General features: G+C 38.1%; 1 protein-coding gene across 1 annotated transcript in view; it reads left to right on the top strand.

The window, feature by feature from the left end:
• The window catches only part of SAP30 (Sin3A associated protein 30), a 40991-nt gene extending 37827 nt beyond the window's left edge, over positions 1 to 3164 (top strand). Inside the window, exons 5-6 of the mRNA XM_030312743.2 lie at positions 2444 to 2551; positions 3063 to 3164. Coding sequence (XP_030168603.1) covers positions 2444 to 2551; positions 3063 to 3087 — 133 coding nt within the window. The 3' untranslated portion in view covers positions 3088 to 3164. The remainder of the gene's footprint in view (positions 1 to 2443; positions 2552 to 3062) is intronic.
• The last annotated feature ends 11880 nt before the right edge of the window (positions 3165 to 15044 follow it).

The following is a 15044-nucleotide window of genomic DNA, read 5'->3' as shown; positions in this document are numbered from 1 at the left end:
CTTTTTCTCCACATGCTTGCCAGAACTTGTTATTTCTTCTGTTTTTGATTTTAACCATTCTGACAGGTATAAAGTGATATCTCACTGTAGTTTTGATAGTTTTGATTTACATTTCCCTGATGATGAGTGATGTTGAGCATCTTTTCCTTTGTCATTTAGCCATCTAGAGGTCTTCTTGGAGGAATATCTGTTCATGTCTTCTGCCCATTTTTAAATTGTATTATTTGTTTTTTGAGTGTTGAGTTGTATAAGTTCTTTATATATTTTAGATACTAACCCTTTATTGGATATGTCATTTGCAAATATCTTCTCCTACTCTGTAGGTTGCCATTTAGTTTTGTTGATTGTTTCCTTCACTGTGCAGGGGCATTTTATTTTGATGTAGTCTCAATAGTTTATTTTGCTTTTATTTCCCTTGGCTTAATAGACATATCTAGAAAAATGCTTCTACAGCCAATGTCAGAAAAATCACTGCCTGTGTTCTCTTCTAAGATTTTTATGGTTTCAAGTCTTAATTTAGGTCTTTAATCCATTCTGAATCTGTTTTTGTGTATGGTGTAAGAAAATGGTTCAGTTTCATTATTTTGCATGTAGCTGACCAGTTTTCCACCATTTGTGGAAGAGACTGTCTTTTTTTCCATTGGATATTCTTTCCTGCTTTGTTGAAGATTAATTGACCATATGATTGTGGGTTTATTTCTGGGTTTTCTACTCTGTTTCACTGATCTAAGGATTTTTGTGCCAATACTATTTTTGTGCCAATACCATGCTGTTTTGATCACTACAGCTTTGTAATATAATGTGAAGTCCGGAATCGTGATACCTCCAGCTTGGCTTTTCCTTTTCAAAATTGCTTTGGCTATTCAGGGTCTTTTGTGGTTACACATAAATTTTAGGATTTTTTTGTTCTAGTTCTGTGAAAAATGCTGTTAGAATTTTGGTAGAGTTTGCATTAAGTGTGTAGATTGCTTTGGGTAGTATAGACATTTTAGCAATATTTGTTCTTCCAGTCCATGAGCAATGGAATATCTTTCCATTTCTTTGTGTCATCTTCAGTTTCTTTCATCAATGTTTTGTAGTTGTCAGAGTACAGATCTTTCACATCTTTAGTTTTGTTCCTAGATATCTTACTATTATGGGTGCAATTTAAATGAGATTGTTTTCTTAATTTCTTTTTCTGCTACTTCAAGAAATGACTTAGTTTATGAATGTTGACTTTGAGGAGTCCTAGATGCAGCTAGGAATGGTTAGTAAGCACTTGGTTAAATGGACTTGGAGCTCAGAAAAAAGTATGGGCCAGATAATTAGAGTTTACCGATTAATCAACAAAATATTGACTAAATAACTAATCAAGTTATTCAACCAAATGATAGTTGAAGCCATGGCTTTACCCGTTAAAAGTTACCAAGTATTTTCTGTGTGCCAGGCACTTCACATGTCTGAAACTCATTTACTCTCCTTATGAGCCCATGAAGTAGATACTGTTATTAGTCCCATTTTATAAATGCGGAAACATCAGAGATTTTAAGTAACCTGCCCCATATCTCACGCAGAGCCAGAAAATGGCAAGTCCCTTGCAATGTAGTTCTAGTGTCCATGCCCTTCACTATTGTGCTTCTCAGAATGGATTATAGAGTAAGAAGAAAATAGGGCTAATCAGAATCAGAATCAGAATCTTAGGGACCACTGGCATTTAAGGGATGACTAGAGAACAAGAAGCAGTGGAAAAATCAGGAGAGTATTATCATGGAAGTCAAAGAAAGGGCATGTCAAGAAGAATGGAGGTAAGTGAAAGGCCCCTGTTGACAGCTGTTTGAGGGAAGCCATACATGCACACCCTGATATGGAGGTTTGTAGAGCAAAGTGTAGAGAAAAGCAACAAGACCAGAAGCAGTTGTCAGTCCTAAGAGAGATCAAATCTCTGGTCTCCGTTTTATTGAAGCTGGAGCAAAAGGTATGGAATCCAAGAAAAGAGATGAGAGGCATATGTGCAATTAACTACATATATTCTTTGTATATTTATAAATGTGTTTCCTATGATACTGGCTAAAAAAATACTATGCCACAGATAGGGTTAATTTATGTGTATGACTTAAAAGTATAGACATATGTGCATTGGAAGAGGAAAATGGAAACTATACAGCCTTCACTCCATCTTGTGAGCTATCCATCTTGTTTACCCCATGTCAATCAATCTAGACCAGAAGTATGGTGCCAACAACAAATTGATTTTCTTGTAGATGAATTCTCTCTTTTCCTCTTTATTTTACTGTTATTTTCCTGTGTGTTGATTCTTTTTTTAAATTTCTTTCATTGCACTGCTCATTTTGTTTCCTTGCATTTAATTGACTTTTAATTTGGGATTCAAATCTGAAGCCACTGTTTGTCTTCTTATATATGGAGACTTAAGACATCTTGTTTGTTTTGTTTTCTCTCCTGACAGCCGGTTACTTAGACCTCATCAAACCCTGGTTTATGTTGCTCTGGAGGCCATCTCTCTCTTCGAGACAGTCTCTGAAGTCTCCCAAAGTAAACCTCTTATGTGTGGTAGGTGAGGACATTTAAATATACTGCCCATTTTCTAGAAAATACTCCCTGCTATATTTTTATGTGATAGTATATGTGTGTGTATGCGTATGTGTGTGTGTGATTTATATAGGTATATCTTATCAATCTAATGTCCAATCAGATTTGTTACAAATAGAAAAGCTCCACAAATTAGTGACATAGTCAACTCATGAGTAGAGAAAAGTCTGATATAGAACTTAAGCAATTTTGTTAAAAGTATTGGTATTAAATTTAAAAAGCAAGCTGATTAGCATTTTATAAACAAACAAACAGTAACAACAACGACAAAATCCTTCCCATCATTTGGAGTTTCCGGAGATGTCTTAGATATAAATAATTTTAGGCATCAGATATCTAAAGCTTATGAAAAACTGGAAACCCACATAAGCGCTTCCTCTGATTTCTGGGATCTCTGGGAGCTCATGCTTACGCCCTGATTTAGAATCTGCTGCTCCACTGTTCCATAATTGACCCCTTTCTCTCATCTCCCTCAGGCTTACATCCTTCTGGAGTCACTGAGGGTGGCAGTGTGGGGAAAAGCAGCATCTGGTGTTAACCTTCACGGTTTCCTCCCAAGAGGGAAACAGGACCTGTTTTATGTGAGTATCCTTGACGAAAGGAGTTTCAGAATAATCATGCTCATTGTAAACTAATTTGCAGTCTGTCTGTTGCAGTACTAATGAGCCACAGATAAAATTACTTTCTCAAATCCCTTTAAAATCTTCAATCAGTTAAAAAGAAACAATTAACCTGTTTTATTAACTTTTTTGAACTTGTTAAAAGAGTATTCTTTTTTATTAAAACTATTTAAAGTTTCCCTTAAGTTGTCCTCTGAAGTTGGACCGTTTGTGCTTAGAATGGTTTTTGCAGCTGGGTTGAACAAGATAACCTCTATTACTTAGACGTAGCTTTCTGCCACTGACGTGGAACTTATGAGAATAGACCCCACTGAGTAGTCTCAAGTGAGGCCCTGGAGGAGGCAGCAGAAGTACCAAGGAGCTGTTGAGTAAAGTGTTGAGCTGATGCCATTACAACTACAGGAACAGCACTGCTTCCAAGAGGCATTCCTATGGGGGTGCAATTTCAAAGGGCTGATGTACTTGGCAGCTGCTAGGATTCCCACACAGGCAGCCGTGGCTAGAATGGGAATTGGAGGCGGAGACTTCTTGCTCAGAAACTCTTAGAATAGCCAACACAAGACCTCTTTTACCTGGGCATGGAGAGGGGGGCACCACCCCCGCTGGGTGGGCTGGGCTTTTGCTCAGCGTTTATACACAGAGGTTTTGAGTAATGTGATCTTTAAATATGATAAAAATATGATAACATATGAGCACCTTGAATGATGTGATCTTTAAATATAATATTAAGTATGATTTAAAAATGAACATCAGGGGAGGAGTGTATCAGGAAAAACTATCCACTTTTAAGGAGCCATGGAATATTTAGAACGAATGATAATATTAACATAAAAAAAAAAAACAAAAAACGTTGGCAGGAAAAGAGGCCAAGAAGGAAAGGAACTTGAAAATAACCCCTTTAGTTTCCTAGCAGTCTAAAAGAGGCACTGGGCTGACAGTAAATAGAATCATAGCCCAAATCCCAACAACAATTCTGTGGTTTGTTAGAAACAACCCACTTATTATACCTAGAAAAAACGAACGATTAAGTGTGCCAGCGTGTGTTCTCTTGTAGACCCTGAGTTATTGCCCTAAGCCTCCCACAGTTATTTCACCGCTACAAGCATCTGGTAGGTTGGTAATGATAACAATAATAGTAATGATATTAGGAATAATAATGTCATTGCCAAAGTGTGTTAAACACTCTGGAAATGTTGGTTTCTTTAACCTAAGCAACATTCTTTTATGAGGTAATTTTTCAGATGAGGGAACTGAACCTTAAAAAGATGAAGTAAGTTGGCCAAGATCATGCTCACAGCTGGCGAGAAGTGGAGCAGAAACTGGAGAGCAAGACAAAACTAGGCTCTTAACTTATTGCTTTCATAAATAGTGAGAGGAGTAGAATGAGAGATCGGAGATCTGAATACCGTTCAAAAAGGTCGTAGCCCATGATTTGAGTGTAAATGGACCACATATATGCTCTCGTAAGACTCCTGAGAGCCATCGTTCTCTTAAGGTGTCTCCTCCGTCTATTTAATGTTAATACTTGGCTTGCAACAATTCTTCCTTGGATACTTAGAAACTTAAATCAGCTAAACAGAGTTTTCAACAAAGTCAGATATGGAAAATGGCCAACATGTCATTCCTTTGGATAGAGTTTCTAAGTAATTATAGTTCTAGGAGTAAAAATTATGATACCAGACACTCAGTAAATACTTGTTAAATGAATGAATGGGTTAATAAATAAATTGAAAAGGGGCACCTGGGTGGCTTAGTAGGTTGAGCATCTGACTTCGGCCCAGGTCATGATCTCGTGGTCCATAAGTTCAAGCCTCATGTCAGGCTCTGTGCTGACAGCTCAGAGCCTGGAGCCTGCTTCAGATTCTGTGTCTCCTTCTCTCTCTTCCCCTCCCCTACTCGCACTCTGACTCTCTGTCTCACACACATAAATAAACATCAAAAAAATTTTTTTAAATAAATAAATTGAATGGACACAACACTTGGGTAGAGGGTAGGTTTTTGGAAATTATTCACCATTCAGTAATTACTTATCATCTGTCACATACTATGACTAATGTTATAGTGTCCCTGAGAACGAAGTTCAGCAGCTAGCCACCACTGTTGTCTCAAGGACTTCTCCAAAGTGCAGGCTATTAAGTTCTGCTATACATCCTCAGTTTTCCCCCTTGTAAATTAAAGGGTTTAATTGGTAATTTTTATGGTTCCTTCTATTTCCCACTTTCTATAATTGTATGATTCTCAATTTTATTTTAATAAACTTAAAATTTTAGAATAGTTTTTACACCCAGTATTCTCTATTATTTCACATCTCAGATTATTATGGTGCATTTGTTACAGTTAGTCAATATTGATACATTACTACTAACTAAAATCCATACTTTATTCTTTTTTTTTTTTTAAGTTTGTCCCTAATATCCTTTTCTAGAATCTTCTCCAGGACACCACATTACATGACATCTCCTTAGGCTTCTCTTGGCTGTGACAGCTACTTAGACTTTCCTTGTTTCTGAGGATCTTGACAAAAAAACATTTTTTTTTTTTAAGTAATCTCTACACCCAGTGTGGGGCTTGAATTCATGACCCTGAGATTAAAGGTCACATGCTTTCCAACAGCCAGCCAAAGTACCCTGATCTTGACAAGTTTTGAAGAGTATTGGTTGGTTTTATAGATGTCCCTCAATTGAGATTTGTCTAGTATTTATCATATTATTAAACTTGGGTTGTATGTTTCAGGGAAGAAGACCGTAGCGTTAAAGCGCTGTTTTCATCACATCATATGAAAGGTACATACTATGAATGTGACTTATCAGTGTTGATAGTAGCCTTAGTCAGCTGGCTGAGGTAGTGTTTGCCAGGTTTCTGCACTGTGAAGTTGTTCTTTTTCTCTCTCTCTCCATACTGCACTCTTTGGAAGGAAGTCACTATGCTCAGTCTACACTGAAGGAGTGGGGGAGTTATATTCCATCTTCTTGAGGACAGAGTATCTACATACATTTTTTAGGATTCTTCTGCACATGAGATTTATCTTTATTTATTTATTTGTATCGGTATGAACTCATGGCTCTTTACTTTATACTTCGGATTATAATCCAATACTACTTTTAAAGTTTTTTGTTGTTCTAATAGCTCTAGCTTTGGCCACTGGGAGCTCTTTCGGCTGTATCCTGTGTCCTTTTGGTATACACCCTCAGCAAGTGTTTTCTCAGTCGGCATGCATTAAGATTCAGTTTTTGTGTTGTAAGGTTTATGGGTTTTGATGAACGCATAGCATCATGTATTCACTATTACATTATGATATAGAGTAGTCTCACTGCCCTAAAATATCTCCTGTGCCTCATTTACTCGGTCTTCCCCTGCCTGGAACTCCTGGCAACCATTGATCTTTTCACCATTTCTATAGTTTCACCTTCTCCGGGCTGTCATATCATTGGAACCATATATTATGTAGCCTCTATAAACTGGATTCTCTCACTTAGCAATGTGTATTTAAAAGTCGTATTCATATTTTTATGGTTTGATGGTGTATTGCTTTTTATCACTGAATCATATTCCATTATATAGATATGCCACAGTTCATTTATCCTTTCGCTTGTTAAAGGACATCTTAGTTGCTTATAGTTTTTGCAATCATGAATAAAGATGCTATATACATTTGTGTGCAGGTTTTGTTTGGACATAAATTTTGAAACAAGTTAATATCTTCTTAACATTTATTTTTCAGTTTGTAATTGTTGGTTTGTAATCATCTAGCTTTTATATGGCTTCTCACATATAGCTGTTTTAAAAATAATGAACAGTTTCACATAATAAATCTGTTCAGAATCAGGTACCATCTTTTATAAAGTATAAACAATAAACCCATTAATATTTTATGGAATAAAGGGAGCTTTAAATATAGGGCACTTTAGAAATATTTACATTTAATGTTTTTTGAAATATGAGCAGACCTGTGGTCTGACAAGGCCATTTCTTTCATATCACAAACAGGGACATTTATAGGTGTTAAATTAGCTGCAAAATTGTTCCTTTATTGCTCCCTCACTAATAAAACATGTTAAAAATTACATGTTTGGAAATCCAAATACAAGGATTTGTAAGTTGAAGTAATAAATATAGCACTATATTAGATAACTAAAACCAGCTTCCTTTATGTGAATACATATCAGATAGGACACATGAAATGCCAAGCAATAACAAGCAATGGAAATATTCTCCCTAGATATTTCATCTCTAAACGCATGAATGTGTTACCTATAGTATAATCCTATTAAAACATAACTCGTTATTCCATAAGATATGGCTATATATTAGAGTGGGAGGCAAATATATTCACTGAAAGTCTAAAACATGGTAACAATTCTACAAGGCAGGAAGGCAGGAAGGCAGGAAGGCAGGAAGGCAGGAAGGCAGGAAGGCAGGAAGAAGAAAGAAAAAGAAAGAAAGAAGAAAGAAAGAAAGAAAGAAAGAAAGAAAGAAAGAAAGAAAGAAGAAAGAAAGAGAAGAAAGAGAAAGAAAGAAAGAAAGAAAGAAAGAAAGAAAGAAAGAAAGAAAGAAAAGAAAGAAAGAAAGAAAGAAAGAAAAAGCCTTTCTATAACACTGTCTTTCATCAAATTGCAAGTTAGTCTTTGTCTTTAATACTAGTATTCAAAGAGAGTTCCTTCTTTGGGGATGAATTAACAAAAAATTGCCCCCACATTGTTACCACCTTATAGAATTTTCACTATATTTTCCCACAGTATCCAAGTGACTTGTGCTGACTGGTCCAGCCAAGCTGAAGTATAAAATATCCTGGCATCAAGAAAGCTTTAACATTGAATGTTGTATTTTATTTTATGTCTTAAGTTAATTGACGTAAAATATTTGAAAAACTGGAAAAGATCAAGTACTAGTGAGAATGAGGGGCTTAAGAATATACTGGTTTGGGGCACCTGGGTGGCTCAGTCCATTAAGCTTCCAACTTCGGCTCAGGTCATGATCTCACAGTGTGTGAGTTTGAGCCCCACGTCAGGCTCTGTGCTGACAGCTCAGAGCCTGGAGCCTGCTTCGGATTCTGTGTCTCCTTCTCTCTGCCCCTCCCCTGCTTGTGTGTTCTCTCTCTCTCTCTCTCTCTCTCTCTCTCTCTCCCTGTCTCTCAAAAATAAATAAACATTAAAAAAGGAATATATTGGTTCAATATATTTCTCCTCTCCATAGGAATTATGATCTTTTTAGTATCAGAAAATTAGTGAGTCTAAAGGCATGTTGGCAAATGCTGGCATTCCCTGACCAAAGGTTCTGAGACTTTTCTGTTAGGAACTTGACTCACTGAGAGATGAGGACTGGTTTACCAAGAAGCCTGGAGGATTTTAGGGCTTTAGTTCAGTGGAAGAAATTCAGAAGAGAATTTTTGGGAATCAGATTCTCTCTGAAGCAGAACATACCTTATGATGCATTGCTTGGGGGCTTCGGTAGATACACTAGCCCCCATTACTACTACTACTATTATTATTATTATTATTATTATTATTACTATTATTTTAGAGAGAGAGCATGAGTGGGGGAGAGGGGCAGAGGGAAAGAGAGAATCTTAAGCAAGGTCCATGCCCAGTGCAGAGCACAACATGAGGCTCGATCCCACGACCCTGAGATCATGAACTGAGCTGAAATCAAGAGCCGCATGCTTAACTGACTGAGCCACAACAGGCACTTCGCACCTTTTAATGACAAAAAATAAAACAAGGAAAATCCTTCTCTTTCTCTCCCCCATGTAACAGGGGGCCCTTCAGATCCTTAGTGCCTCCATATCCTAGAATCTTTTTCTATCCTTTATTCCCATGAAACTTTATAAGTGATATGCTCTATATCCCCCATGTTTTAGCTACCTCTCAAATAAGGACAAACTATAATCAATAATTTTTAAGTGTTCCAACTTTCCAGAAACATTCATAGTGATTTGAAACTTTGTTTGTTTATCTGGAGAAGTGGCAAGATAGAACAAGACATTTACTCCCTGGATCTTCTTTATAGTTCCCTGAATAATCTTAATTATGCCAACATGAAGTGAGTTGATATACATGTCTCTGGGGAAGGGAAATTTACAAAGATTGTTCTTCCCACTTTCCCCGTGATATGCCAAATTAAACTTACCTAGGGCCAAAGATCCTCCAGAAAGAAAGGGATCAAAACCCTATCCCCTACCTTTTGGAGATTAGAGCTTTCTGAAGGGCTGCAAAAGCCCTAACAGAGATCCCATGGCAATAGAACACATTGAAGTTCCCTCAAGAAGAAAGAGGGAGTCTGGCATAGTGACTTAGGCTCAACACCAGGGCCTAGAGGTTTGTAGGGACAGTGTATTTAGGGACAGCATGTTTAGATACAGTGTGTAGCTGTGGTTAGAAACCCAATTATACCTGGCCACTTTGGCAAAGCTGTCGGGTCTAGAGAACAGTGGCTGATTATATAAGTATAAAGCCAATAAGCTGTCATCTCACGAACCCACGTCCTCAGTGCTACCCTGCTGCCTCTACAGGGTTCTTCAGCTTAAAGGACACCCTTATAGCAAGCCAGGGGCTCATTAGAAACTTAGGAACCGGTTTTCAACAATAACACCACGTAGGAGTGATTAAAATCAGAACTTTAGGTGGACTGATTAGTTCTTTCCACACGGAACGTTGAAACAATACTGCTCCCTTTGGACTAAGTAACTTCCCAGGGTTCCTGGACAAGTTGAAGAACAGTGAGTCCTTGAGAGCGAGAGATACTGAATTACCTACAATCTGGAGGAATGGGGGTTTAAGCAAGTAATTAGAAAAAGAAGATGCCCGGGAACCCTCTTGCACTGTTGGTGGGAATGCAAATTGGTGCAGCCACTCTGGAAAACAGTGTGGAGGTTCCTCAAAAAATTAAAAATAGACCTACCCAATGATCCAGCAATAGCACTGCTAGGAATTGACCCAAGGGATACAGGAGTACTGATGCATAGGGGCACTTGTACCCCAATGTTTATAGCAGCACTTTCAACAACAGCCAAATTATGGAAAGAGCCTAAATGTCCATCAACTGATGAATGGATAAAGAAATTGTGGTTTAGATACACAATGGAGTACTACGTGGCAATGAGAAAGAATGAAATATGGCCCTTTGTAGCAACGTGGATGGAACTGGAGAATGTGATGCTAAGTGAAATAAGCCATACAGAGAAAGACAGATACCATATGTTTTCACTCTTATGTGGATCCTGAGAAACTTAACAGAAACCCATGGGGGAGGGGAAGGAAAAAAAAAAGAGGTTAGAGTGGGAGAGAGCCAAAGCATCAGAGACTCTTAAAAACTGAGAACAAACTGAGGGTTGATGGGGGGTGGGAGGGAGGGGAGAGTGGGTGATGGGTATTGAGGAGGGCACCTTTTGGGATGAGCACTGGGTGTTGTATGGAAACCAGTTTGACAATAAATTTCATATATTGGAAAAAAAAATTCCATGGGAAAAAAAAAAAAGAAGATGCCCAAATTTGGAATCCAAACTGGTGGAGGTCATACAGATTATATTTTATTGGTTTATTGCGAATCTCCAAAAGATGAAGTGTTTGCCAAATTTACTTAACCACCAAACATTTTTTCCCCTAAACTAGGCACCTCGAGGGACTAGATTCCAAGGAACACTTGTTGGAAAATGCTGCTCGAATGGTAGAATTTTCTCTACTAAATCATGACAAAGGAGCAGGAAATGGCACCCACTCATATAATCGCTTAACAGTTCTGTGGTGTCAATGACAATATTCTAGTAACTCTAACTCAAAGAGAGCAGAGTGCACAGGGAGAGGGTGCTGAAATCATATTCACAGCTTTCTCCTTGACTCCATCTATCCTTTGCCTTTGAATAATGATCACCACCTGCAATCACTTGTTGGCTCCATGAGTAAGGATTTTCATCTTACTGTGTTAAGTATCCTCAGTGCCTAGAACTTTGTTTGGCACCATGTAGGTTTTCAATAATTTGTTCAGCTATTTGTTGAATGAATGAACTTCTGGCCTTCACTAGCAAATTTACTGAAAATTTAAATAGACTTTTTCTTTTTTCTTTTTTTCTTTTTCTTTTTCTTTTTTGTCTTTTGCATAGCTTACACCTTGCGGCTGCAGAATAGATCCTTCTAAAAATTCAGGAAGTATGAGAATAGTAATGACTGGGAAATCTTGACTAGGTTCAGTAGGCCCAATTCTCTGAAACAAATTGAAAATAACATTTTATTTCTAAATCAAGTGAAATCCGTATTTACCCAAGTCAAACCAACCTGGGATTGGGGCAAGGGTCCAATGAAGCCATTGGACCAGTTGAATCACTATTGCCCCAAGTCCACATTGCCCAATCTAAGGATGATATGTAACATATTTAACAACTGTAAGTCTTATAAATAAACTTAATTTAACTCAATAAATCAGTATATAAGTAAAAATATTTAAAAATTACCCCAATTTAAAAAAAAATTATCCTAATTACCACAATGTGCATAATGACATTGTTTTATGTCTTGACTATTGTAAATACTGCTGCTATAAATATGGGGATGCAGATATCTCTTTGCCATTCTGTTTTCATTCCCTTGCCATATATGCCCAGAAATGGAATGGCTGGATCATATGGTAGTCCTATTTTTATGGAACTAAAAATAGAACTTTGCCCATTTTTTTAAAATTGGATTATTTATCTTTTGTTTGTTTGTTTTGTTTTGCTATTGAGTTGTATGAGTTCTTTATATATTTTAGATATTAACCCCTTAGCAAATATATGATTTACAAATGCTTTTTGTCTTACTCTGTAGGTTGTTAATCATTTGTCGTGCAGCCTGTGGATTTTGACACTCTTTTTGTCCTGGGTAAATTTTCCCCCAATAGCTTGAGAGCTTAAGAAGAGAGCTTTGATTCTCAGTAGTTTAGGAGAATTGTTCTCAACATGGCTGTGCATCAGAAGCAGCCAGTTGTGTGAGACCAAGGCACGAAGACCGAAAACTCCATAGGTCAATTGGATCTGCATCCAAGGTTGGGAACCCTTAGCTTAGGGGTCTGTTTTGGCTCCAAAGCAAATACTCACTCTTCCCCTCCATTTATTAGGCCCACTGCCAGATGTACCCTCATGCCTCAACAGGATTAATTCTTAGGAAATTCATAAACAGTTTGGTTGTTACTTTGGGATTCCTGCCACTCTGTGAACCACTCCTATGAACAGCGATGCACAATTTCCTTTAAGTTAATTCCATAAGTTGCATTTCAAAAAAAAAAAAAAAAAAAAAACAACCTGTGACATCACAAGGAAACCACTTTTAGTTGCTCCATTTCCTGGAGCGTACAGCTGGCAAAATGCCTGGGACAAGATGTATTCAATTCAAGTCAAAGCAGAGCTGTGTTAGGAGAAACAGATGGCCCACCTAAGGTGAAAAAATTACTTTCTTGGGGGAAAAGGCAGGGTGGTTTATTCATCTCTTCCTCTAGGAAGGCGGGAATGTGCGCAGGCAAAATAAACAAAACACATTACAAACACATTCCACAGATGAACACAATAAATGGTGCTGAACAAGCCTATGGGAGGCATCTTCCTGCCTCCAGGCAGGCTGTAGGAGCTTGTCACATGTACATCAAAGTGCCCCCAAAACCTGAAAATCATTCTGTCAGAGGAAGTAATAAGAACCAACACATAATTGAAGAGACAGACCATCAGTGACCCTCCCTAAGAGCTGGTAATGGAAGACTGAAAAGACGGGAGAGTCAAGATGAGCCAGATACAGGTTCAGGAAAATAGCTGAACAGAAAACAAAGCAGTGGGAATTGGTTTGTGCTCCATTTGAGGAAAACTGGGATTGATGTGGCTTGAGGGGTGGTAGATAGATCATCTGCATTTATTTAGAAAAGGGGAGACTAGGCAGTGAGAATTTGTTGCCCATCATTTCACATTTTCCAGGAGAGAGAGACACTTTTCCTGGAGGCTACCAGTGTTCAGATCACCTGGAAAGCACATTCCCCTTAGAAGGCTTTTCTAATACCCAGATGAAACACTCCTTAAGTTTATCCAACTCATTTGTTGGATATCCAACTAGTTTAGAAATGTGTGTTCAACAAGTAACATTCTGATTATGAATTTGGTCTCTCTGCCCTTAATAATGGGCAGGATTGAGGCAAGAAGTTTGGAGGTCACTGGAGAGATGTATTATATACCTGTTACAAAGAAATAAATTTGTGTTTTATTTGATATGTCAATCTTTTGAGGGTTTGGTTAGCATAAGTAAGTTCTGCAACCTAATTTCCTAGAACTTCAGACAAAATCCACTCTTTGGGCCTGCAGAGCTGAGTATGAGACCCCAGAACACTGTGACCACTCCCCCATATTGCCATCACGTAGGCTTCACTCATGAAGCCTTAAGCCGCCTTCCTGAACATCTGTGCCTCTCTCTCTATTCAACACAAACCATCCCCAAAAGTTATCTCCTTACTTCTTTAAAATCAGCAGAGGATAATTCTAAATTATGTTCTCTGTAATGCATTCTAGTGTCTCACAGCCCTGAACCTTAGGAAACAACTCACATTATCTGTGACCATGTAGTTTCGCTGAATACATTGTAACTATATAGTTTCACCAAGTAGCAAACTTACAGCTTCTTGTGGGCCTTGCTGTTCTCTTCATCTCAAGAGCGTGGGCCATGGTGAGGCTGCATGATCATGTCCTGAAGGTCTTTCAACAAGGGGTGGGAAAGGAAAGACTACACTATCAAACACTGTTCCTACCCGGACCCCCTCATGTGATCAAATACAAGGGACAAAGTAATTTGAAAGGGAAGGTAATTGGGTCAAATGAAGAGAACGTAGAGTGTTCTCATCCAAAAGCGCAGAACTAGAAGGGTACTTCTTTCTGTCAGCTGTGCTCACAGTAGCTGTGGGAGAGTGTGGAGCTTTGCCCATTTCTTTCTATCAAAGAGAATATATGCTTCTATGACTTGCCCGACATTGTCATCTCTGACTCTTATAAAGCTGGGGCACCAACCCTTCAAGTACTCTTGCTTGGTTGTCTCTCTCTTAGGCAGTAGATGGTTGACCCTGTGCACCCCCTTGGTGGTTACTGCACACTTGTTTGCTGTAGGGCATTTGTCCATTGGTCTTTTGGTGATGAATAACTTTTGCCTGTCTCCAAAATGAGATGGAAGCAGCAATGACCCAACTCTGGAAAATATCTGTTAGTCTTACATCCCAGAAATTGTCCTGTACCCCTTGAAAAGAGCAGACTGTCTTCCCTTTCAATGCAAAATAGAAATATTAACGTTGCACATTAATTTCTTTTTCTTCCCTATTGGAGAGTCGGCTGAAGGACTAATAATGACGACTATTGTAAAAATTCTCTCAAAATATTCATTTCATAAATAGGGTAAGAGATACATTCACTGAAACTGAGATTTAAAGGGTTCTGTGAGGTGACAAAATGGGGTTTGCAATTCAGGATGTTTATTGCTCTCAGGGGCTATGGCTAGTCCCTTATGAAGCAAAGTTTCAGTTGGGTAGAGATTGAGTAATTAGAACACAGATGCATTGTGTAACTCCTTCTTCCTCTTTATTTACTGTGGACCAGTGAATATTTTAAGTCTCGAGCTCTAGGCCAACTCAATAGATTTAATTTTTTGGTATCTTGTATCACGAGAGCTCAGCACTTCTTATACAAAGTGGCTACAGATTACGAAGGCCATTATATGTCTCTGTACTGATATTGAATTCGTCTGACAGAATTCACATAAGAAGATCCTAACAGCTTTGTCTTTAAAGGGAAAGAGAATGGACATTTACTGATTATTGACTCTGTAGCCACAATACCTTTATTGACAAATC

The sequence above is a fragment of the Lynx canadensis genome, chromosome B1 (assembly GCF_007474595.2).
Source record: "Lynx canadensis isolate LIC74 chromosome B1, mLynCan4.pri.v2, whole genome shotgun sequence".
Classification (NCBI taxonomy): Eukaryota; Metazoa; Chordata; class Mammalia; order Carnivora; family Felidae; genus Lynx; species Lynx canadensis.
Note: the sequence above shows the minus strand (reverse complement) of the source record. Positions and strands in the feature narration are given on the sequence as shown.